Source organism: Hyla sarda, chromosome 3, assembly GCF_029499605.1.
Source record: "Hyla sarda isolate aHylSar1 chromosome 3, aHylSar1.hap1, whole genome shotgun sequence".
Classification (NCBI taxonomy): domain Eukaryota; kingdom Metazoa; phylum Chordata; class Amphibia; order Anura; family Hylidae; genus Hyla; species Hyla sarda.
In genome coordinates this window covers 306,719,857-306,743,195 of record NC_079191.1, presented here as the reverse complement: position 1 = coordinate 306,743,195, position 23,339 = coordinate 306,719,857, and the positions used below count along the sequence as shown (strand labels likewise).

General features: G+C 45.2%; 1 protein-coding gene across 8 annotated transcripts in view; it reads right to left on the bottom strand.

The window, feature by feature from the left end:
* Positions 1-23,339, bottom strand: part of PCNX2 (pecanex 2) — a 357,339-nt gene that overhangs the window by 273,857 nt on the left and 60,143 nt on the right. For all 8 annotated transcript variants that reach the window (XM_056567003.1, XM_056567002.1, XM_056566999.1 and 5 more), the window contains 3 exons: positions 20,566-20,711; positions 7,876-8,029; positions 5,948-5,980 (listed from right to left, as the gene is read on the bottom strand). In XM_056567003.1, coding sequence (XP_056422978.1) covers positions 5,948-5,980; positions 7,876-8,029; positions 20,566-20,711 — 333 coding nt within the window. The remainder of the gene's footprint in view (positions 1-5,947; positions 5,981-7,875; positions 8,030-20,565; positions 20,712-23,339) is intronic.

Below are 23,339 nucleotides of genomic sequence, written 5' to 3'. Positions count from 1 at the left end.
TTATATGTCTATGTAAATTGTTCGGCGGGCGCAGTAGAGGGCTCAGAAGTGAAGGAGCGACAAGGGGATTTTGGAGAGTACGTTTTTCTGAAATGGCTTTTGGGGGGCATGTTGCATTTAGGAAGACCCTATGGTGCCAGAACAGCAAAAAAAACACATGCCATACCATTTTGGAAACTAGACCCCTCGGGGAACATAACAAGGAATAAAGTGAGCCTTAATACCCCACAGGTGTTTCACAACTTTTGCATATGTAAAAAAAAATTTTTTTGCACTAAAATGTCTGTTTCCCCCCCAAATTTCACATTTTTGCATGGGTTAATAGCAGAAAATACCCCCCAAAATTTGTAACCCCATCTCTTCTGAGTATGGAGGTACCCCATAAGTTGACGTGAAGTGCACTACGGGCGAACTACAATGCTCCGAAGAGAATGTGTAATATTTGGCTTTTTGAGAGCAAATTTTGCTAGGGGGGCATGTCGCATTTAGGAAGCCCCTATGGTGCCAGAACAGCAAAAAAAAAAAAACACATGGCATACCATTTTGGAAACTAGACCCCTTGAGGAACGTAACAAGGAATTAAGTGAGCCTTAATACCCCACAGGGGTTTCACAACTCTTCCATATGTAAAAAAAAAAAAATGTTTCACTCAAATGTGTGTTGCTCCCCAAATTTCACATTTTTGCAAGGATTAATAGCAGAAAATACCCCCCAAAATTTGTAACCCCATCTCTTCTGAGTATGGTGGTACCCCATAAGTGGAGCTGAAGTGTACTGCGGGCAAACTACAATGCTCAGAAGAGAAGGAGTCACATTTGCAAACTTTGCTGAAATGGGGGGACATGTCGCATTTAGGAAGCCCCTATGGTGCCAGGACAGCAAAAAAAAAAAAAAACACATGGCATACCATTTTGGAAACTAGACCCCTTTAGGAACGTAACAAGGGGTAAAGTAAGCCTTAATACCCCACAGGGGTTTCATGACTTTTGGATATGTAAAATAAAAAATAAAACATTTCACTAAAATGTGGGTTTTCTCCAAAATTGTACATTTTTACAAGGATTAATAGCAGAAAAGACCCCCCAAAATTTGTAAATACATTTCTTTGGAATAAGGACATACCTTAATTTTTGATGATTTTCGCTCCGTGGGTGCACACCAGGTCTTGGAGTGGGAGGTCAGTCAGGGGCCTTGAGCTTATATTTAGCAGCTAGGATGTGGGACATTAATGGGGGGAGCACTGAGCCCTAAAATAGGGGAACTGGGGTAAACAGGTGGGATACAGAGGCCCGTAATATAGGGTACAGTGGGCCAGAAAACTATAAATCATAAAATAATAATAATAATAAAACAGGATATGTTCACAGAATGATGACCCAGAGCATATCCAAAACTAAAAAAAAATATGCCCGCCCCAAACCCTATGCTCTGAGTCATCATTCTGGGAATGTCATGTGTATGGCCGTCCCTAACCTGTTGCCTCAAATGCGCACCCGCTCAGGTGGAGAGAGAGCGCTGCGCATTTGAGGCAACATAAAAAAGTCCCCGATGATAGTGACTCAGTGACCTATGACCCATTTTTGAAAAAAAAACACCCCCAGGAGGTCTTATCAGGTTTTTTTTTTTTCAGGTTTTTTGGGGCAATTTAGTGATTTTATGGGGGTTATATTTTTGAATGTACTCTGGACTTGGTACATTGGTCAAATTATGGAAAATTCAAATGAAAAGGGAAAATTTAGTGCTCCATGGAAGTGTGATACTCCCTGAAGCAGCCTATGCAGAGGCTCGGATTATCTGGGCAAGTGTCACACTGATACCTGGTGTCCTTCTGCACCCCCTTCCTGTAACACACTCTGCATTTTTTCTGTGATCGCCCCTTCTTTCCACTGTGGGGGACCACACCTGGAAAGTGTTGGCCTGGTACGATCCTGGCGCCTATAACTCCAGACCCTTGGGAAGTCCGGCCTGCTCTTTCCCGGTCAGCAAAGATCAGGAACCTTAGGACTTCTTCTTGGTACTGGAGGAATGTCCCTGTGTTGCCAGCGTACTGGGATAGTACAAAAGCGTTGTACATAGCAACCTGTACCAAGTCCACCGCAACTTTTTTGTACCATACCCGTGTTTTCCGCATGGCGTTATATGGCTTAAGGACTTGATCTGAGAGATCAACTCCCCCCATATACCGATTGTAGTCCAGAATACAATCGGGCTTGAGGACCGATCCCGCGGTACCTCGCACAGGGACAGGGGTGCTGCCGTTCCCATGAATAGTGGTGAGCATAAGGACATCCCTCTTATCCTTATACTTCACCAACAACAGGTTATTATGGGTCAGGGCACGGGATTCACCCTTGGGAATAGGCATCTTAACAAAATTTAGAGGGAGGCCTCTCTGGTTCTTCCGCACGGTCCCACAAGCGGACATGGATCTGGCGGAAAGGGATTTGAACAGAGGGATGCTGGTATAAAAGTTATCCACGTACACGTGGAAACCCTTATCCAGCAATGGGTGCACAAGGTCCCAAACGAGTTTCCCGCTAACACCCAGAGTGGGGGAACAATCTGGGGGATCAATACGAGAATCCCGTCCCTCATATACTCTAAACTTGCAAGTGTACCCGGAAGTACTCTCGCAGAGTTTATAGAGCTTCACGCCATACCGCGCCCGCTTCGAGGGAATATACTGGCGGAAGGTGAGTCTCCCCTTAAAACTGATGAGAGACTCATCTACCGAGAGGTCCCTGAGCGGTACGTAGGCCTCCAAAAATTTGGCCCCAAAGTGATCGATGACCAGCCTCACTTTGTAAAGCCGATCATGGGCGGGATCACCTCTGGGCGGACATGCCGCATTATCTGCATAATGCAGGCATTTCCGAATCGCCTCATACCGCTTCCGTGTCATCACCATACTGTAAAGCGGGGTCTGGTAGAGGACGTCCCCGCTCCAGTAATGACGAGCACTTGTTTTTTTGTCCAGGCCCATATGCAGCGTGAGGCCCCAAAATGTCCTCATTTCCGCTGCAACAATGGCGCGCCATTCATTGGACCTGGCAAAAAGGAATAGGGGTGGTGGGCAATGAACTGCTGGGCATACAAGTTCGTTTGCTCCACCATGTGATTGACCAGGTTGTCACTGAATTTTTTTTTTAAAAAGTCCAGATCAGTGAAGCCAGCCGTGTTTATCCGGATTCCTGAGTCGCCAACTAACTCAGGAATCCGTGGCTGATAACCCTCAGGGGGGCTCCAGACAGGGTCATCGGAAGGGGTCTCCGGTGCACTTGTCTGGGGGGCCGGACTCCTATTACGAGCGGCATTGCCACTCGTACTAGTGTCGGCCACTGGGTCACTCTCATGGGGGGTGCGTAGCCTCGCCTGGCGGCGTCTCCGCCGCCGTACAGGGGACTCATCATCACTACTAGATGATGAGGAGGGCGAGGAAGAACACAAAAAAAGTTGGATCTTCCTCGTCCTCACTGGCAGATTCAGAGTCGGAGGCTAAAAAAGCGTAAGCCTCCGCTGCCGAAAATGCCCGGCGAGCCATCGCCTTTTCTCTGCGGGGGGGGGGGGGCAGTAGCGGGGGGGGAGGGGGTGTGTGCGGGGGGGGCGGGGAAGTATGTAGTGTGTGGTGCTTGGTGTAAAAAGTGTAATAACAGTAATGGGAAAAAAAAAGCGGCGGCCAAGAAAAAAAAAGGGGGATGGCGCACTCAGCTCCCTGAACCCCTAATAGGACCCGGGGCCAGGGATCAGACCCTAATAGGACCCTTGGGGACCTATTAGGCGGTCTGGGGAGGGGGGTACTTTTTTTTTTACTTTTATTTCACTTTTTTACTTATTTACTCCTACCTGTCCCTGCAATCCGCTGTCCCTATTCTAAGGCGCCTGAGGGGGCTCCGGAGCTCTGAGGGGGGATCCACGGCTTCTTCTCATTGCTGCACCCGCTGACTGAACGAAGAGAGCGGGTGCAGTAGCGGGAAGGGACCGTTAACCCCTCCTCTGTTGCTTTGCTATTGGCTGGACGATCGCCAGCCAATAGCAGCGTTGCTGGGGCGGTGACAGTATTGTCACCGCTCCCCAGCAACGGCAGGTGATAGGCGGTGTACTGTACACCGCCGATCACCATTTATTTCCAGGTCATCGGGTCACAAGTGACCCGAATCGCCGAAGATCGCTTGCGTGATTTCGCAAGCGATCTCCGGCGATCGCCGACATGCGGGGGGTCCCGGGACCCCCCTCGGCATTTGCACGGCATGCCTGCTGAAGGATATCAGCAGACATGCCGTTCCGATCTCTGCCCGGCGCGCGACAGGGACCGGAAAACGCCAGGACATACGGGGACGTCCTGGGTCTTTAACCCCTTAAGGACCCGGGCTTTTTCCGTTTTTTCATTTTCAATTTTTCCTCCTTAACTTTAAAAAATCATAACTCTAAAATTTTCACCTTAAATTTTATATGATGGCTGATTTTTTGCGTCACTAATTCTACTTTGTAATGACAGTCATTTTACCCAAAAATCTACAGTGAAACGAGGAAAAAAATCAATGTGCGACAAAATTGATGAAAAAACACTATTTTGTAAGTTTTGGGGGCTTCCGTTTTTACGCAGTACATTTTTCGGCAAAAATGATACATTATCTTTATTCTGTAGGTCCATACGGTTAAAATGATACCCTATTTGTATAGGTTTGATTTTGTATTACTTCAGAAAAAAATCATGAATACATGCAGGAAAATGTATACGTTTAAAATGGTCATCTTCTGACCCCTATAACTTTTTTATTTTTCTGTGTTCAGGGCGCTATGAGGACTCATTTTTTGCGCCGTGATCTAAAGTTTTTAGCGGTACCATTTTTGTTCTGATCAGACTTTTTGATCACTTTTTATTCACTTTTTTGTGGTATAAAAAGTGATCAAAAATGCGCTATTTTGGACTTTTGAATTTTTTTGCGCATACGCCATTGAACGTGCGGTTTAAAAACCGGTATATTTTTATAATTCGGACATTTCGGCACGTGGCGATACAACATATGTTTATTTTTATTTACACAGTTTTTTTTATTCTTGGAAATGCCGGGTGATTCAAACTTTTATTAGGGGAAGGGATAATTGAAAGGGTTAATGATTTTTTTACACTTTTCTTATGCAATATTATAGCCCCTAGGGGAGGCTATAACATTGCATGTACTGATCTTTTACACTGATTGATCCATCTCCATAGGAATGGATCAATCAGTGTTTTCGACATGGATCTCAGTCTTGAAGCATTCATTCGGCGATCGGACAGCGCAGGAGAAGGTAAGAAGACCTCCTCCTGTGCTACAGCTGTTCGGGATGCCGCGATTATATCGCGGCGATCCCGAACAGCTCCCTGAGCTAGCCGGGCACTTTTACTTTTGTTTTTAGCCGCGCGGCTCAGCTCTGAGCGCGCAGCTAAAGGGTTAATAGCGCGCGGCACCGCGATCAGTGCCGCGCGCTATTAGAGGCGGGTCCCGGCTTCACTATGATGCTGGGCCCGCCGCGATATGATGCGGGGTCACCGTGTGACCCAGCGTCATATCGCAGGACCGGGACCCAGGACTTACCCATACGTCCTGGGTCCTTAAGAGGTTAAAGCCCAGGGTATGTCCTGGGTCTTTAAGGGGTTAAGGGTGACAATAATTTTGTCCAGACCATTTTTGGAGTTTGGTGTGACATTATGTCCAATTTGCTTTTTTTTCCTCCCTTTTTGGTTTAGTTCCAATACACACAAAGGGAATAAACATGTGTATAGTAAAACATGTGTCACTGCAATCCTTTTCTGTGAGAAATACTCAATTTTCTAGAAAAATTTTATGGGTGCCAACATTTACGGCCATGACTGTATATTTTATTCTAATAGGACACAATACAGGAATGATTACTGTTGATATAAACGTAGTGTACCTGATAAAATATATTTCCTCTAACTTACATGAACTGGTGAAGCTGGATCTGGCTGCACACTCTAAGGAAGCAAAAAGAAGAAAATCCATTGGTCTGTTAGATTAGTATCCATGTTTTGGTTTAAAATAAAGCACAGAACTAACTAAAACCATTCGCTTTATACAATAAAATAATTGAATATTGATTTAGTTATTCTTATACTAACGCCAGTGAAAACATACAACAATTTATTAAATAAATACCTGAAAACAACAACACAAAAACTGCCGAAATAAAGTTCTGCACTTTAGACTAATGACTCTTATCTAGCCTGATATATCTTAAAGGCTCATCTGTGCACTATGGCTAATAACATTATATTAGTAATTAGCTTAATTATACTTATAAAGAATTACACTTACTTACTTATAAAATGCTTAGGAGCTTTTAAAATGTTATGTCCATATTTGCTGTTCCTTAATAAACATGACCTGATTTTGCAATTTGGGTGTGCATTGCTTCTAGTGCTTTTCACTTTTCTTGGTACATTGTATGGATGCACTCAATAACACCCCAGTGTTTTTACCCATAGTTGAGCCCTCCATTTGCCGTTTTTTACAGTCTATCTGAAGTATGGAGGTACATGGCAGCCAGTTTCTACAGTTTTTGGCAAATATGTAGAAAACGCTGATGGCTGTCAGTGCTCTCCTCACTCCTCTTTCCCATATTGCTTCCCAAGTTTGTACAAAACACCACTGGTTCCCTTCCCTCCTCTTCCCCGCTATGTGTGCTGAGTTTTCTGTGAGATTGAGAGTGAGTGAGATGCAAATAGAAGAGCGAAGGTGTGCGCAGCTCCGGCACTCAGCAACCATTTCAGTTTTCTATGATCTTGCAGAAAACTTTAGATCTCTGGCATGTATCACAATGCACATGCATCTTGATAAATGGCGACCAGCTGTTTCTGGGGTACACTCGCGCACCGCACAAGGTTAAAAATATTTTTTTTTTAAAAAGCTGTGTTTATAAATGAACTCCAAGAACTATAAAGTCTATATGAAAGAAGGAAAATTGGAGATTAAAGGGTTTAGAAAGGAAGTGTTTTTTTATAAGCAGTACAAAGCCATAAGGAGTTGCATACAATTCTGTGCACTGCAGCTTTTCCTTCTGTAGCACGACAGATAGTCTTTGTGAAAAGTGCCAGTGAAGAGAAGCCACTGTCAGTTTTAATTTTTCTGGTTCCTATTTTGAGCAGTTTTACTGCAACTTGGTCTGCTTTTTGAGCGATTTATTGAAACTTTTTTTAGATTTTTTTTCAGGCTTTTTTTCATCTACAGCAAATGTTAATATGCAATTTACAAATCAGATAAAAATAGCCAAAATTGGCCCAAATATGCAAAAATGGTAAAAGCAGACATCTTTGAGCTGTAAAATGTTTCTTAATAGGAACTCAATAATCATATCTGTCCCATGGACACTGGAATTTATTTCAAAATGTATATGAGAATACTAAAAAGAACTGTGTTATTTTACTGCGCTTCTATTTTAGTATAGCACACTAGCCAATAAGAGAAAGCTGAAGGAAATCTAGGAAAATACTAAGGGAGGGGGGAGATTATCATTTACATGAAAATTTGTGCTATATTCCTTTTCATTTGCACAGTTGTTCTGGTGGATTTTCTGTGTCTATTTTAATAAATTACATATGCATTTTTAAAAGAATGCGCAACAGGGGAAAAGACATGCAAGTATCCATGCAGATTTTTTTGTGCACAAATAATTTTTACACAGATAAAAATGCAAATAATCTATCTGCACACACTAAGCCGTGCCACCTCCAAGAGCAAAAATACAAAAATGGTAAACTCAAACTGCAAAAAAGTAGTGCATAAAAAAGGAGCATGGTCTTCCAAGCTTGAATACCAGTCAAAACACACAAAAAAAGATAAATGCTCCCCATAAGTCTACAAATATTCTTACCTTGAGAAGGCAAAACTGGCAGCTAGCAATAACAAAACAAAACTGGAATATCCAAATATCTCTAAAAACATCTATTTGCAAAACTAAAAATCCGAAAAGTGACACAACGATGGCTAGTAATATGGCTAAGATGTTCTCACCAACATTTTCTGTTCTGAAAAACAAAACAAATAATCATATGAAACATATAAAGATACACATAACACGTGGAATATGTGCATAAGTAGATACAATAAAAAACTTGAGACCCCCTTCCCCTTTACCCAAGTAAAATATAAGCAGGTGGGTTAAATGCTACCGATGAATTTAAGATCTATACCCATCTTAAATTTGATATATATATATATATATTGTGATGGCTCACTCTTGCAGACAGGTGCCGTTTGCAGTATAGAGATAAGGAGACAACGCTTTCAATCAAAGTCCAGTGTTTTATTCACACTCAGAATACAACAAAACAGTCTTTCAACGCAGAGCAAAGGAGACGTCATATCAGCCCACCTGTATTTCCTTAGGTGTTTGTTGACACCTGCATTCACGCCACGCAGCGTCAGCAAGTCTTTTCCAGGCCTCAGCTAGGCTGTCCAGCAGCTTCCACTCTAGGAGCTATCATGGGGAAGACTCCACACACAGCCCTCTCTGCCACTGTGTGCTAAAACTAGCAAAATCCCCCTCAGTTGGTGAGGCAGCCTAGCTTTAAGGGCAGACAAAAGCCGGCCTGGATTGTGGGGAATGACCCCCACCCTTCACATGGTCATTCCCGGTAAGAGCCGTCCCAGATTGACCTTCCAGCCATACTACGGGCACAGTATCAGGCTGCACTGAAGCAGAGATACTGGAAAATACCGGGTCTTACCTCACCAAGGCCAGGAACCTTGGCGTTACATACAGTCCATCTATGACCACACCTTTCACCTTCTCACAAGATATATAAATATATATATATATATATATACCCACACACAAATATAAAGAGCATTGTTTAACTGCTTCACAAATGGAACATGGAACAACTGATAGTTTGGGTCATTAGAAATGTGGTCAAGGTTGGGTTTACGTCCGTAAGACGAAAGGGGGTAAAAAATATGCATGTAACACGTTTGTGTGAAACCGACCTAAGGCTTAGTTTCCACTTTTTTGCAAAAACTCCCAAAAAATTGCTGCAACAGCTGCATACCATTTTTCTTGTAAAAAACAAAACAAAAAACTTAGCAGTAAGATGTTAGCAACAAGTCAATAGGGTTTCTGAAATGTCATACGCACCTTTTAATTTAGCATTTTTTTTACTCAAGACAAAACACCATCAATAACGCCATGTGGGTTTTGAATTGGAGTTGTTACTGGCTTTTTATGCTTTAAAAAAAGGTTTGAAAACAGGAACAGAAAGATCTGCAATTTCATGTGTCCTATGCACAAAATTATCTAGGTGGTGTTTATTAATTTGTGCATTAGGTGCATGTGTTTGTTGCACCCCATTTGCCAACCATGACACCCACATTTCCTTGAATGGCCACTAACACCAAAACTATATTTTTAAAAACAATACAGTCATAGAAACAAAGTATATCTCTAATACTATTTCATTATTTTTTTCCACAGTTTCCCTTAGAAAACTGCTCCTATAAAAGTGGCCACTAGAGGTCCTCATAAAATGCCCCCCCCCCCCCCCCCCCCCGTTAAGTCCCCAACCTGTTACTATGGTCTTTCCGACGTTAGCAACATCAGCATCTAAGTTGGAATACAGGAAGTGAGGGGTAGATCTCCAAAAAGAGCAGTAAGTAAGCTGCTGTGATTGGCTAAGAGGAGGCCACACCCCCTCACACATCCCCAGCTCTCTGATGCATCAAGAAGGAGAATGATTCAGTGCAAAGCTCCATCCATAGCATGGAGAGAATAGGGAGCACAAGTGTACCAGCCCAGTAGTAAGGAGATGGCAAGGGGAGGGGGTTTGTTACAATGTGCACCTCAGTAGTAAAAAATATGTAAGGAGATGGCATGAGGAAAGGTTGTTACTGTGTGTTATCAGTGTGTGATCCCATTAGTAATGAGATCACATGAGGAGGAGGTTAGTTACAGTGTGTCACCCCAGTAGTAATGAGATCACATGAGGAGGGGGTTTGTTACAGTGTGTCACCCCAGTAGTAATGAGATTACATGGGGAGGAGATTTTTTACAGTATCTCACACCAGTAGTAATGAAATTACATGGGGAGGAGATTTGCTACAGAATGTCACACCAGTAGTAATGAGATCACATGAGGAGGGGGTTTGTTAAAGTGTGTCACACCAGTAGTAATGAGATTACATGGGGAGAAGGTTTGTTACAGTGTGTCACACCAGTCGTAATGAGATTACATGTGGAGGAGGTTTGTTACAGTGTGTCACACCAGTAGTAATGAGATTACATGGGGAGGAGGTTTGTTACAGTGTGTCACACCAGTAGTAATGAGATTACATAGGGAGGAGGTTTGTTACAGTGAGTCACCCCAGTAGTAATGAGATTACCATGGTAGCCACAATATAAATCCGACTCAGTGACTGTCTCCCAATGCTCCTCCCAGTCCTGTATCCTCCCCCTGCTGCCACCGCACTGCCATTTTGTGGAGCACTTAGCCTGCCCTGGAGGATCGTCTACTCTGTACTCAATCTTCTCCAGCCGGCCTGTTAGGTCAGAGCTGCCACCAATGTAGCTGGGTCCACACTACGTTTTGTCCCATACGGGAGCGCATACGGCAGGGGGGAGCTAAAAGCTCGCGCTCCCGTATGTGACCGTATGCGCTCCCGTATGTCATTCATTTCAATGAGCCGACCGGAGTGAAACGTTCGGTCCGGTCGGCTCATTTTTGCACCGTATGCGCTTTTACAACCGGACCTAAAACCGTGGTTGACCACAGTTTTAGGTCCGGTTGTAAAAGCGCATACGGCGCAAAAATGAGCCGACCGGACCGAACGTTTCACTCCGGTCGGCTCATTGAAATGAATGGCATACGGGAGCGCATACGGTAACATACGGGAGCGCGAGCTTTTAGCTCCCCCCTGCCGTATGCGCTCCCGTATGGGACAAAACGTAGTGTGGACCCAGCCTTGTCACGATGCCGGCTGGCAGGTAGTGGACCCTCTGTGCCAGAGAGGGATTGGCGTGGACCGTGCTAGTGGACCGGTTCTAAGCCACTACTGGTTTTCACCAGAGCCCGCCGCAAAGCGGGATGGTCTTGCTGCGGCGGTAGTGACCAGGTCGTATCCACTAGCAACGGCTCACCTCTCTGGCTGCTGAAGATAGGCGCGGTACAAGGGAGTAGGCAGAAGCAAGGTCGGACGTAGCAGAAGGTCGGGGCAGGCAGCAAGGATCGTAGTCAGGGGCAACGGCAGAAGGTCTGGAAACACAGGCAAGGAACACACAAGGAACGCTTTCACTGGCACTAAGGCAACAAGATCCGGCAAGGGAGTGCAAGGGAAGTGAGGTAATATAGGGAAGTGCACAGGTGAAAACCCTAATTGGAACCACTGCGCCAATCAGCGGCGCAGTGGCCCTTTAAATCGCAGAGACCCGGCGCGCGCGCGCCCTAGGGAGCGGGGCCGCGCGCGCCGGGACAGAACAGACGGGGAGCGAGTCAGGTAGGGGAGCCGGGGTGCGCATCGCGAGCGGGCGCTACCCGCATCGCGAATCGCATCCCGGCTGGCAGCAGGATCGCAGCGCCCCGGGTCAGAGGACGTGACCGGAGCGCTGCAGCGGAGGGAGTGAAGCGAGCGCTCCGGGGAGGAGCGGGGACCCGGAGCGCTCGGCGTAACAGTACCCCCCCCCTTGGGTCTCCCCCTCTTCTTGGAGCCTGAGAACCTGAGGAGCAGACTTTTGTCAAGGATGTTGTCCTCAGGTTCCCAGGATCTCTCTTCAGGACCACAACCCTCCCAGTCTACTAAAAAAAAATTTTTCCCTCTGACCTTTTTGGCAGCCAAAATTTCCTTGACCGAGAAGACGTCCGAGGAGCCGGAAACAGGAGTGGGAGGAACAGATTTGGGAGAAAAACGGTTGAGGATGAGTGGTTTGAGAAGAGAGACGTGAAAGGCATTAGGGATACGAAGAGAAGGAGGAAGAAGAAGTTTATAAGAGACAGGATTAATTTGACACAAAATTTTGAAAGGACCAAGATAGCGTGGTCCCAACTTGTAGCTAGGGACACGGAAGCGGACATATTTAGCGGAGAGCCATACCTTGTCTCCAGGGGAAAAAACGGGGGGAGCTCTTCTTTTCTTATCCGCGAACCTCTTCATGCGTGAAGAAGCCTGTAAGAGAGAATTTTGGGTCTCTCTCCATATAATGGAAAGGTCACGAGAAATTTCATCCACAGCGGGCAGACCAGAGGGCAAGGGGGTAGGGAGGGGGGGAAGAGGGTGACGGCCGTACACCACGAAAAATGGGGATTTGGAGGAAGATTCAGAGACCCTGAAGTTATACGAAAATTCGGCCCATGGAAGGAGATCTGCCCAGTCATCCTGGCGGGAGGAAACAAAATGTCGCAAATAATCACCCAGGATCTGGTTAATTCTTTCTACTTGTCCATTGGACTGGGGATGATATGCAGAGGAAAAATTTAATTTAATCTTGAGTTGTTTACAGAGAGCCCTCCAGAATTTAGACACGAATTGGACCCCTCTATCCGAGACAATCTGCGTAGGCAACCCGTGAAGACGAAAAATGTGTACAAAAAATTGTTTAGCCAACTGAGGCGCAGAAGGAAGACCAGGAAGAGGGATGAAATGTGCCATTTTGGAGAATCGATCAACGACCACCCAAATAACGGTGTTGCCACGGGAAGGGGGTAAATCAGTAATAAAATCCATACCAATCAGAGACCAAGGCTGTTCGGGGACAGGCAGAGGATGAAGAAAACCAGCGGGCTTCTGGCGAGGAGTCTTATCCCGGGCACAGATAGTGCAGGCTCGCACAAAGTCCCCAACATCCGTCTCCAGAGTCGGCCACCAATAGAAGCGGGAGATGAGTTGCACAGATTTCTTGATGCCCGCATGACCTGCGAGATGGGAGGAGTGACCCCATTTGAGGATTCCGAGGCGTTGGCGTGGAGAAACAAAGGTCTTTCCTGGAGGAGTCTGCCTGATGGAGGCAGGAGAAGTGGAGATCAGGCAGTCAGGTGGAATGATGTGTTGCGGAGGGAGATCAACTTCTGAGGCATCCGAGGAACGAGAGAGAGCATCGGCCCTAATGTTCTTATCGGCAGGACGAAAGTGAATCTCAAAATTAAATCGGGCAAAGAACAGAGACCACCGGGCCTGGCGAGGATTCAGCCGTTGGGCCGACTGGAGGTAGGAGAGGTTCTTGTGGTCGGTGTAGATAATAACAGGAAATCTTGATCCCTCCAGCAGATGCCTCCATTCCTCAAGTGCTAATTTAATGGCTAGAAGCTCTCGATCCCCGATGGAGTAGTTCCTCTCCGCTGGAGAGAAGGTCCTAGAGAAAAAACCACAAGTGACAGCATGCCCGGAAGGATTTTTTTGTAGAAGAACAGCTCCAGCTCCTACTGAGGAGGCATCAACCTCCAATAGGAAGGGTTTGGAAGGGTCAGGTCTGGAGAGCACGGGAGCCGAAGAAAAGGCAGACTTGAGTCGTTTAAAGGAGTCTTCTGCTTGAGGAGGCCAGGACTTGGGATCAGCATTTTTCTTGGTTAAAGCCACGATAGGAGCCACAATGGTAGAAAAATGTGGAATAAATTGCCTGTAATAATTGGCGAACCCCAAAAAGCGTTGGATAGCACGGAGTCCGGAGGGGCGTGGCCAATTTAAGACGGCAGAGAGTTTGTCTGGATCCATCTGTAGTCCCTGGCCAGAGACCAAATATCCTAGAAAAGGAAGAGATTGGCATTCAAACAGACATTTCTCAATTTTGGCATAGAGTTGGTTGTCACGAAGTCTCTGAAGAACCATACGGACATGCTGGCGGTGTTCTTCTAGATTGGCAGAAAAAATTAGGATATCGTCCAGATATACCACAACACAGGAGTATAACAGATCACGAAAAATTTCATTGACAAAGTCTTGGAAGACGGCAGGGGCATTGCACAGTCCAAAGGGCATGACCAGATACTCAAAGTGTCCATCTCTGGTGTTAAATGCCGTTTTCCACTCGTCCCCCTCTCTGATGCGGATGAGGTTATAGGCGCCTCTTAAGTCCAATTTAGTGAAGATGTGGGCACCTTGGAGGCGATCAAAGAGTTCAGAGATGAGGGGTAAGGGGTAGCGGTTCTTAACCGTGATTTTATTAAGACCGCGGTAGTCAATGCAAGGACGTAGGGAGCCATCTTTTTTGGACACAAAGAAAAATCCGGCTCCGGCAGGAGAGGAGGATTTACGGATAAAGCCCTTTTTTAGATTCTCCTGGACGTATTCGGACATGGCAAGAGTCTCTGGGGCAGAGAGAGGATAAATTCTGCCCCGGGGTGGAGTAGTACCCGGGAGGAGGTCGATAGGGCAATCATAAGGCCTGTGAGGAGGTAGAGTCTCAGCTTGTTTTTTGCAGAAAACATCCGCGAAGTCCATATAGGCCTTAGGGAGACCGGTTACTGGAGGAACCACAGAGTTACGGCAAGGGTTACTGGGAACCGGTTTTAGACAGTTCTTGGAACAAGAGGACCCCCAACTCTTGATCTCCCCAGTGGACCAATCCAGGGTTGGGGAATGAAGTTGAAGCCAGGGAAGTCCAAGGAGAATCTCCGAGGTGCAATTGGGGAGGACCAAAAGTTCAATCCTCTCATGATGAGATCCGATGCTCATAAGAAGGGGCTCCGTGCGGAAACGTATGGTACAGTCCAATCTTTCATTATTTACACAATTGATGTAGAGGGGTCTGGCGAGACTGGTCACTGGGATGTTGAACCTGTTGACGAGAGAGGCCAAAATAAAATTTCCTGCAGATCCAGAGTCCAAGAAGGCCACTGTAGAGAAGGAGAAGGCAGAGGCAGACATCCGCACAGGCACAGTAAGACGTGGAGAAGCAGAGTAGACATCAAGGACTGTCTCACCTTTGTGCGGAGTCAGCGTACGTCTTTCCAGGCGGGGAGGACGGATAGGACAATCCCTCAGGAAGTGTTCGGTACTAGCGCAGTACAGGCAGAGGTTCTCCATACGGCGTCGTGTCCTCTCTTGAGGTGTCAGGCGAGACCGGTCGACCTGCATAGCCTCCACGGCGGGAGGCACAGGAACAGATTGCAGGGGACCAGAGGAGAGAGGAGCCGAGGAGACGAAACGCCTCGTGCGAACAGAGTCCATATCTTGGCGGAGTTCCTGACGCCTTTCAGAAAAACGCATGTCAATGCGAGTGGCTAGGTGAATAAGTTCATGTAGATTAGCAGGAATTTCTCGTGCGGCCAGAACATCTTTAATGTTGCTGGATAGGCCTTTTTTGAAGGTCGCGCAGAGGGCCTCATTATTCCAGGACAATTCTGAAGCAAGTGTACGGAATTGTACGGCATACTCGCCAACGGAAGAATTACCCTGGACCAGGTTCAACAGGGCAGTCTCAGCAGAAGAGGCTCGGGCAGGTTCCTCAAAGACACTTCGGATTTCCGAGAAGAAGGAGTGTACAGAGGCAGTGACGGGGTCATTGCGGTCCCAGAGCGGTGTGGCCCATGACAGGGCTTTTCCGGACAGAAGACTGACTACGAAAGCCACCTTAGACCTTTCAGTGGGAAACAGGTCCGACATCATCTCCAGATGCAGGGAACACTGGGAAAGAAAGCCACGGCAAAACTTAGAGTCCCCATCAAATTTATCCGGCAAGGATAAGCGTATCCCAGGAGCGGCCACTCGCTGCGGAGGAGGTGCAGGAGCTGGCGGAGGAGATGACTGCTGAAGCTGTGGTAGCAACTGTTGTAGCATAACGGTCAGTTGAGACAGCTGTTGGCCTTGTTGCGCTATCTGTTGTGACTGCTGGGCGAGCACCGTGGTGAGGTCAGCGACAACTGGCAGAGGAACTTCAGCGGGATCCATGGCCGGATCTACTGTCACGATGCCGGCTGGCAGGTAGTGGACCCTCTGTGCCAGAGAGGGATTGGCGTGGACCGTGCTAGTGGACCGGTTCTAAGCCACTACTGGTTTTCACCAGAGCCCGCCGCAAAGCGGGATGGTCTTGCTGCGGCGGTAGTGACCAGGTCGTATCCACTAGCAACGGCTCACCTCTCTGGCTGCTGAAGATAGGCGCGGTACAAGGGAGTAGGCAGAAGCAAGGTCGGACGTAGCAGAAGGTCGGGGCAGGCAGCAAGGATCGTAGTCAGGGGCAACGGCAGAAGGTCTGGAAACACAGGCAAGGAACACACAAGGAACGCTTTCACTGGCACTAAGGCAACAAGATCCGGCAAGGGAGTGCAAGGGAAGTGAGGTAATATAGGGAAGTGCACAGGTGAAAACCCTAATTGGAACCACTGCGCCAATCAGCGGCGCAGTGGCCCTTTAAATCGCAGAGACCCAGCGCGCGCGCGCCCTAGGGAGCGGGGCCGCGCGCGCCGGGACAGAACAGACGGGGAGCGAGTCAGGTAGGGGAGCCGGGGTGCGCATCGCGAGCGGGCGCTACCCGCATCGCGAATCGCATCCCGGCTGGCAGCAGGATCGCAGCGCCCCGGGTCAGAGGACGTGACCGGAGCGCTGCAGCGGAGGGAGTGAAGCGAGCGCTCCGGGGAGGAGCGGGGACCCGGAGCGCTCGGCGTAACAAGCCTTACTCATAATTCACACACACAGTGCGCTGTGCTGCAGCCCTGGCTGTGTATGTAAGTGACTGCATCCATCGGTGATCCTCCCAGCCAGGGCCTCTGTCTGCACTGCTATTCACATAGGGGTAAGTGCACTGCAGAGCATTGCACCCTAGTGTCTTCTACAGACCCTAGGGTGCAATGCTCTGCAGTCTGCACATACCCACCATGGGTAGAGCAGTGTGTATGTACATTCCTATACAGGTGGGGTATGTGCATAGCATCGCATCAGTCAGTGACCTAGGGCTTCTGAGTCTGCACAGTCGCTGCTATTCACATCTGCACATACACTAGAGTACAATGCTCTGCACATACCCCCACCCCCCCCCCCCCATGTATAGCAGTGGGTGTACTACACACACTGTTATACATGGGGAGTATGTGCAGAGCATTGAACCCTAGTGTCTGTACATTCCTATGTTAGCGGACGGGATTGGACAAAAAAATCAGGGAGCAGACTGAAACAGGATTGAAAAACTAGTCCCGCGCAGGGCTCTACTACACAGTGTATAAGGAGAACAGCAGGAAAACTTCTTCCTCTCCGTGTGAGAGGAAAGGGTTACAGATCAGAGTGCAGTGATTGGCTGACAGCTCAGTGACACACAGTGAGGGAGGAAGTTTTGTGAGGGCAAGAGAGAGACACACGCCCCCTGCCTGAGAGAGATGGAAATTCAGTGTGATCTGATAACTTTTTTTTTTTTCTGTGATATGATAGGTACGCTTTAAATGAGTTGTGCAGCAAAAAGTTACATCACCTATCCACAGGAATAAGGGAATAAGTGTCAGATTGGGGGGTGGGGCTTGGGGGAATGGTGTCTGACCACTGGGGCCCCCTGCGATCTTCTTCACGGGCCATAGCTCGTACTATTTTGAGCACAAAAATAATTTTTAAGGGTATGTTTCCACACAGGTTTTTTTCTGTGAAAAAATTGCTGCAGCTCAAACTCACTGCAAACTTGTTATTAAATCTGCCCATGTGAACATACCACCTGGGATCCATCGGGTATAAAGGGGTGCTCATCTCCTGACCCCACTTCATAGACCAGATTGGGTGCAGGGCATTTATGTAGGGGTCCTCTAGGGGCAAAGGTATCATTGCTATTATATATTTACTTTTTTTGGCATAAAAAAGTATTTAAATGGGCACTGTCAGATACAAAAACTTTTGATATGTTGTAGAGCATGCAAAACCAATAGGTTTTGAAATTGCTTTCATTAGAAAATTTTCAGTATTCCATACTAAAAAAGCCAGTCAAACAACTGTCCCCCTGCCTGCTTGGACACATACTAGTCCTGGTGTGTCCATGCATCATCACCTACATCATGGACACACTTCCTTGATTGACAGCTGTGAGCGCAGGGCTCACAGCTGGAGGAAAAATCCTCCCACTGTCAGCTTGTGTCCCGCTACAGTCAGTGAGGACAAGCTGCGAGTTGTAGTTTTGCTAATGCTAGGGGAGATGTGAGCAGACAGCATACTGAGTGAGGGGGTGGAGACATGCACAGTGAGGCCACGCCCCCTCCTTTTGAGAGGAATTCAGACTAGTGAACGAAATTAAAAGTGAAATAAAAAAATAAATAAAGGTGCTAGATACATAATAAGATGTACATGGTCAGGATTAGGTACTGAGTGATAAATTAAAAAAAAAAATTTTTTGTTCCACCTGACAGGTACGCTTTAAAGGGAATTTGTCTTCAGAAAATTACCTATTGTTTAAATCAAGTTTTTATGTAAACCATTTCTAAAATTTTTGGTGATGTGCTTTCTAATTTTTCATTTTAATATGTATATTTAAAATATTAAATCTTGTAGTTTCTTGGCCTAAAATCTAAGCTGAAATTTTCTGTTCAGATAATTTTTCAGCAGTGTCCTCCTTATCAACACAGACAAGAGTACAGTGAAAGGTGACACCAGTTTATAGATAACAGAGGTATACACAAAAGCAGTTGCACAGAGATCAGTCTTCTAAAATCCTGTCGAATTACCCCTAAAAAGTTCACCAAGCACACCCAGACACCTTTTCCATTCGTCAGAATTACCTCCATCCCTGTACTGTACTTCTGCCCCTAGGATCTAATCTCTTCCTGGTTTCTTCTCTGAACTGTGACCTTGCTGTTGCCAAGCACACACTTTTCACAACCCCGCTATGCTGTAAAGCATATCTCTAAATGTTGTAAAAAATAGCTCAGGCAAAGTAGCAGCCCCCATAATAAGGTACAAAAAATGAAATAAAAAAGAATCCAAATATAGAAATAGATTAAAAAACAGAACGTGTTTTAGTATATGACTCTAATCTGACTCAGACCCTGACTAATCAAAACTTTTAATATATCTAGTGAGTAAAGCCACAATAATAGTAATGTCTCTAACAGTTTACATTGCAGTGGGGACCAAAAGTTAGGGCACCCTAGGTAAAAATTTGTATTAATGTGCATAAAGAAGCCAAGGAAAGATGGAAACCCCCTGTTTGACTGCACAATCCCTCCAGAAAGATCTGTCAGACACTGGAGTTGTGGTACACTATTTCACTATTAAGAGATACTTGTACAAATATGGTCTTCATGGAAGAGTCATCATAAGAAAACCTCTTCTACGCCCTCACCACAAAAATCAGCATTTGAACTTTGCAAATGAACATATAGACAAGCCTGATGCATTTTGGAAACAAGTTCTGTGGACCGATGAGGTTAAAATTTAACTTTTTGGCTGGAATGGGCAAAGGTACATTTGGAGAAGAAGGGAAACAGAATTTAATGAAAAGAACCTCTGTCCAACTGTTAAGCATGGGGGTGGATCAATCATGCTTTGGGGTTGTATTGCAGCCAGTGGCACAGGGAACATCTCATGAGTAGAAGGAAAGATGGATTCAATACAATTTCAGCAAATTTTGGATGCTAACTTGATGCCATCTGTGAAAAAGCTGAAGTTAAAGAGAGGATGGCTTCTACAAATGGATAATGATCCTAAACACACAAAATCCACTGGGGATTACATCAAGAGGCGTAAACTGAAGGTTTTGCCGTTGCCTTCACAATCTCCTGACCTCAACATTAATAGAGCAGGAGCGTGAAAGAGCAGTGCGTGAAAGACAGCCCAGAAATCTCAAATAACTGGAAGACTTTTGTAAGGAAGAATGGGCAAAGATACCTCAAACAAGAATTGAAAGACTCTTGGCTGGCTACAAAAAGCGTTTACAAGCTGTGATACTTGACAAAGGGGGCAGTACAAGATATTAACTCTGCAGGGTGCCCAAACTTTTGCAGACGCCATTTTTTTGTTTTCTGTTATTTTGAAAGTGTAAATGATGGAAATAAAATCTAACTTATGTTGACATATTATAAGAATCTGTAACTTGATGCCTTTTGGAGATTTTTCCATCTTTCCTTGGCTTCTTTATGCACATTAATGCAAATTTTTACCTGGGGTGCCCAAACTTTTGATCCCCACTGTAAAGGGCCCTAGTTGCTGCAAATAAAGCATACTCACCTGGTCTGATTTACCTGTCATGCTGACAGTTATCAGTCCCCAATGCAGTGAGCTTCTTCAAGCTTTCGATGACTACTGACCCTGCATGAACGGTCAGATTAGCCAATCACTGGCTTATGCGGGTCATTACTTTGGCCAGGGATTGGCTTAGCTGGCAGTTCATGCAGGGTCAATATATCATCAGAAGCAGGAAGAAGTCAAGAGCACTGAAGACTTGGACCTAATTTTGGCAGCACCAGCATTATTTATTCACAGACATTTATTAAACCTTTCTGAATAAATGTGTAAAATAGTTTAGTCAAAACACAGGTGTTACTGTATTTTTACAGAAAAAATTGTGATCACAATAGTGTCGTTTTTATTGGTTTCTATTATACCTTTCACTTTCCACAAAGTTTGCTAAATACCGAGACTTAGGAGAATGCAGTTATAATATGATTCATATACTTACTTATCCAGCAGTGCCAATAATGTCATCCTGTCACACCAAACTTTGATCCATTTACCAGGAAAAATACGAAACTTATAAAACTGTTTTTTTGGAAAACTAGTCTCTGATATGACATGGAATGAATTTTCAGATTTTTGACTTATAGGCTGCAAGAAAAACAAACAGTAATTAATTATTAGGAACAGTTAAAAAGTAAATGTCCATAAATCAATACCACAAGCCACATAAAAAACTTTAAAATACATCTTCTTTCTCCACTTATCTGCACTGATTTGTATCTGCACCTTTAATCTCAATTAAATAGAGAATTCTGTCTCAAAACCAGCATCAGCACCCCTAAAAGATCAGGTTAAAGGTGTTTTATGGGCAAAAAGTGTCTGAAGGCCCATTTTTGGATAGGCCATAAATAGCTGATTGGAGGAATGGCAACATCCTGGGCCATATGTACAGCTAATTCTGCCCTAGGCCCTTGGACTAAATACACCCCATTAGGGTGAGTCGACAAGTTTAAATGCAGATCTGTCACAAATATGCATCAAAAATTGGATGCATTACATGCAGATTATATTGCCAACTCACCTTGGATATCACCCCTATACATAGAAAGTGGTAAAATAAACTCAAATCCACAACATAATGAGCATGTTGCAACTGAAAATCTACAGGCAAAGTTAACAGCAACCATGTGGATTCATCCAGAGGGGAACATTTTTTCTCTCAAGGCCACAGCATGGTGACAGCAGCTACATGAAAAGTGAAAAGTATTTATCATTTTATTTACCTACTGCCGCCCCTCTCAACTCTGCTGTCCTAGGCACAGGTACCTATTGGTAAATACAGCCCTGCCAAAACCAGGCACCCTCACCAACCAGTTGTTCTGCAGAGCTGCAGAACCAGGGTAAAACATATTTTCACTTATATGGCATAGCCACTACACACTGCTTCTTAATTATTGCACCCGTGTAATGAATATTTAAAGGGAATGTAATACAGGTTTGGTATCTTCTGATAAAGAGCACATGTACTTGAAACACGTCAAGAACTTGTACCAAAGTTGGTGTGTTGTTCCCTGTTTTTAATTGGATGAAGTAAAGCAGCAAAAATCTTTTTTGAAGTGTTTGATCAACAGTCTTTTTTTGAAGATATGCTTGTATGCACCAGGACAGGTACGGATCAGCGCAACGCTATAAGGCACTGGGCTGGTCTTTATTCATTATAAAGGAATGTGACCAGTACCAAAGTCACTGTGCAGGGAGAGGGAGACAGGGATGCCTGATTACCACCTATTTAAATAGCCTGATACTGATCTTTCTATATACTAATGGCAACTTTTACTATAACCCTGCCTGCAATAAGGAGGGGACTGCCGAAAGGTTTTTCTACAGGAAGTGCTTATTAGGCTTAATGGCCAGACTACAAAATTATTTTATAATGAAGATAATAAAAATGGAGGAAAAAAATAAACATAAAAAATTACCAAAAGTTATTGTATTCCCATTTAGACATATTTAGACATCTTTCTCATAGAGAGAGCTCCGTAATGTCACTGCGCTTACAAGTAAAGGAACCCCTTCTGTGTTGGTGTAGAAATCTTTTCTCTGACTGTAGGGAGTGCCACCTAATTATGGTCCTGTGTATCCTATAAATAGATCATGGTACTGACCCCTGATTATACTCATACATATTATTAGGTCACTCTCAGCCATGTCTTTTCTAACCTAAATTATCAGGTTACTAATAACCTTGGTATTATGGCCCATCCAATTGATTTATTATGCTGGTTGGATGCATCTAATCCTGCTACAGGTTTACTATGTCTTTCTTGTACACTGCTGCTCAAAACTGGAATGTATACTAGCAGTCAGCTCCTGCCAGCATGTGACCATTTTTGTGGTCTCTTAGTATCCATTGTGTAAGGGTGCTGACTCTGATATCTGTATATTGGCCTGTGTCTGTCTTCTGGATTCTCTCTCTGCCAAATTCCTTCTGTAATGTACCTTATCTCCTGTGACTGACCTGAACTGTTGACCCAAAATCTGTGCTGCCTGTCTCGACCAACTTGCCTGTTCCTGACTCCACCTCTGCCTTACTCCTGTGTACCCCATGCCAGCTCTCCTGTGCTTGACTTGGACTGCTGACTACACTCTCTTGCCTGACTCTCTAGTGCCATGCAACAATGAAACCTGGTCTGCTTGGCCCACACATGAACCCCATCTGGGGAAAACTTGGCACTCTTTGGCAGCGAAAATCCAGCTTCCGCATTCTGGAGCAGTATGCAGGGTGAGAACCAACAGAGCACTTAGATTGCACTCCTAAGTGTGACAGAAAGTCAATACTCATTGCCAATAACATGTACACAATATTCCATCTGCAGTCTTCTAATCATGTGTACAGTGTACAGAACTATCTTTATGTAATTTGCATCTATGTCCCTATTAATGTACTCCAAAATCTTCTTTGCCTTGGCTACAGTTGACTGACACTGGTTGCAATAATTACAATTTCAATGTCTGTTTTAGCCAGTGTATTTCTATTTAGTAAATAATTCTGCCATGTGTTGTACATCCCCTTGTGTGTGACCTTACATCCTTACATGTTTCATTGTTAGACCTCATTTGCCACATCTTCACCCAAGTCTTCTTCTCAACTAGATCAATTAGTAACATAATACTGTCATATTAAGTGTTAAAAGGAAACTGGCAACTGGTTCTAAACCCAATACAAAGGCTTATAGTGTGGGTGAGCTGCATTAAAATTAGATAGAACTTTCAGGA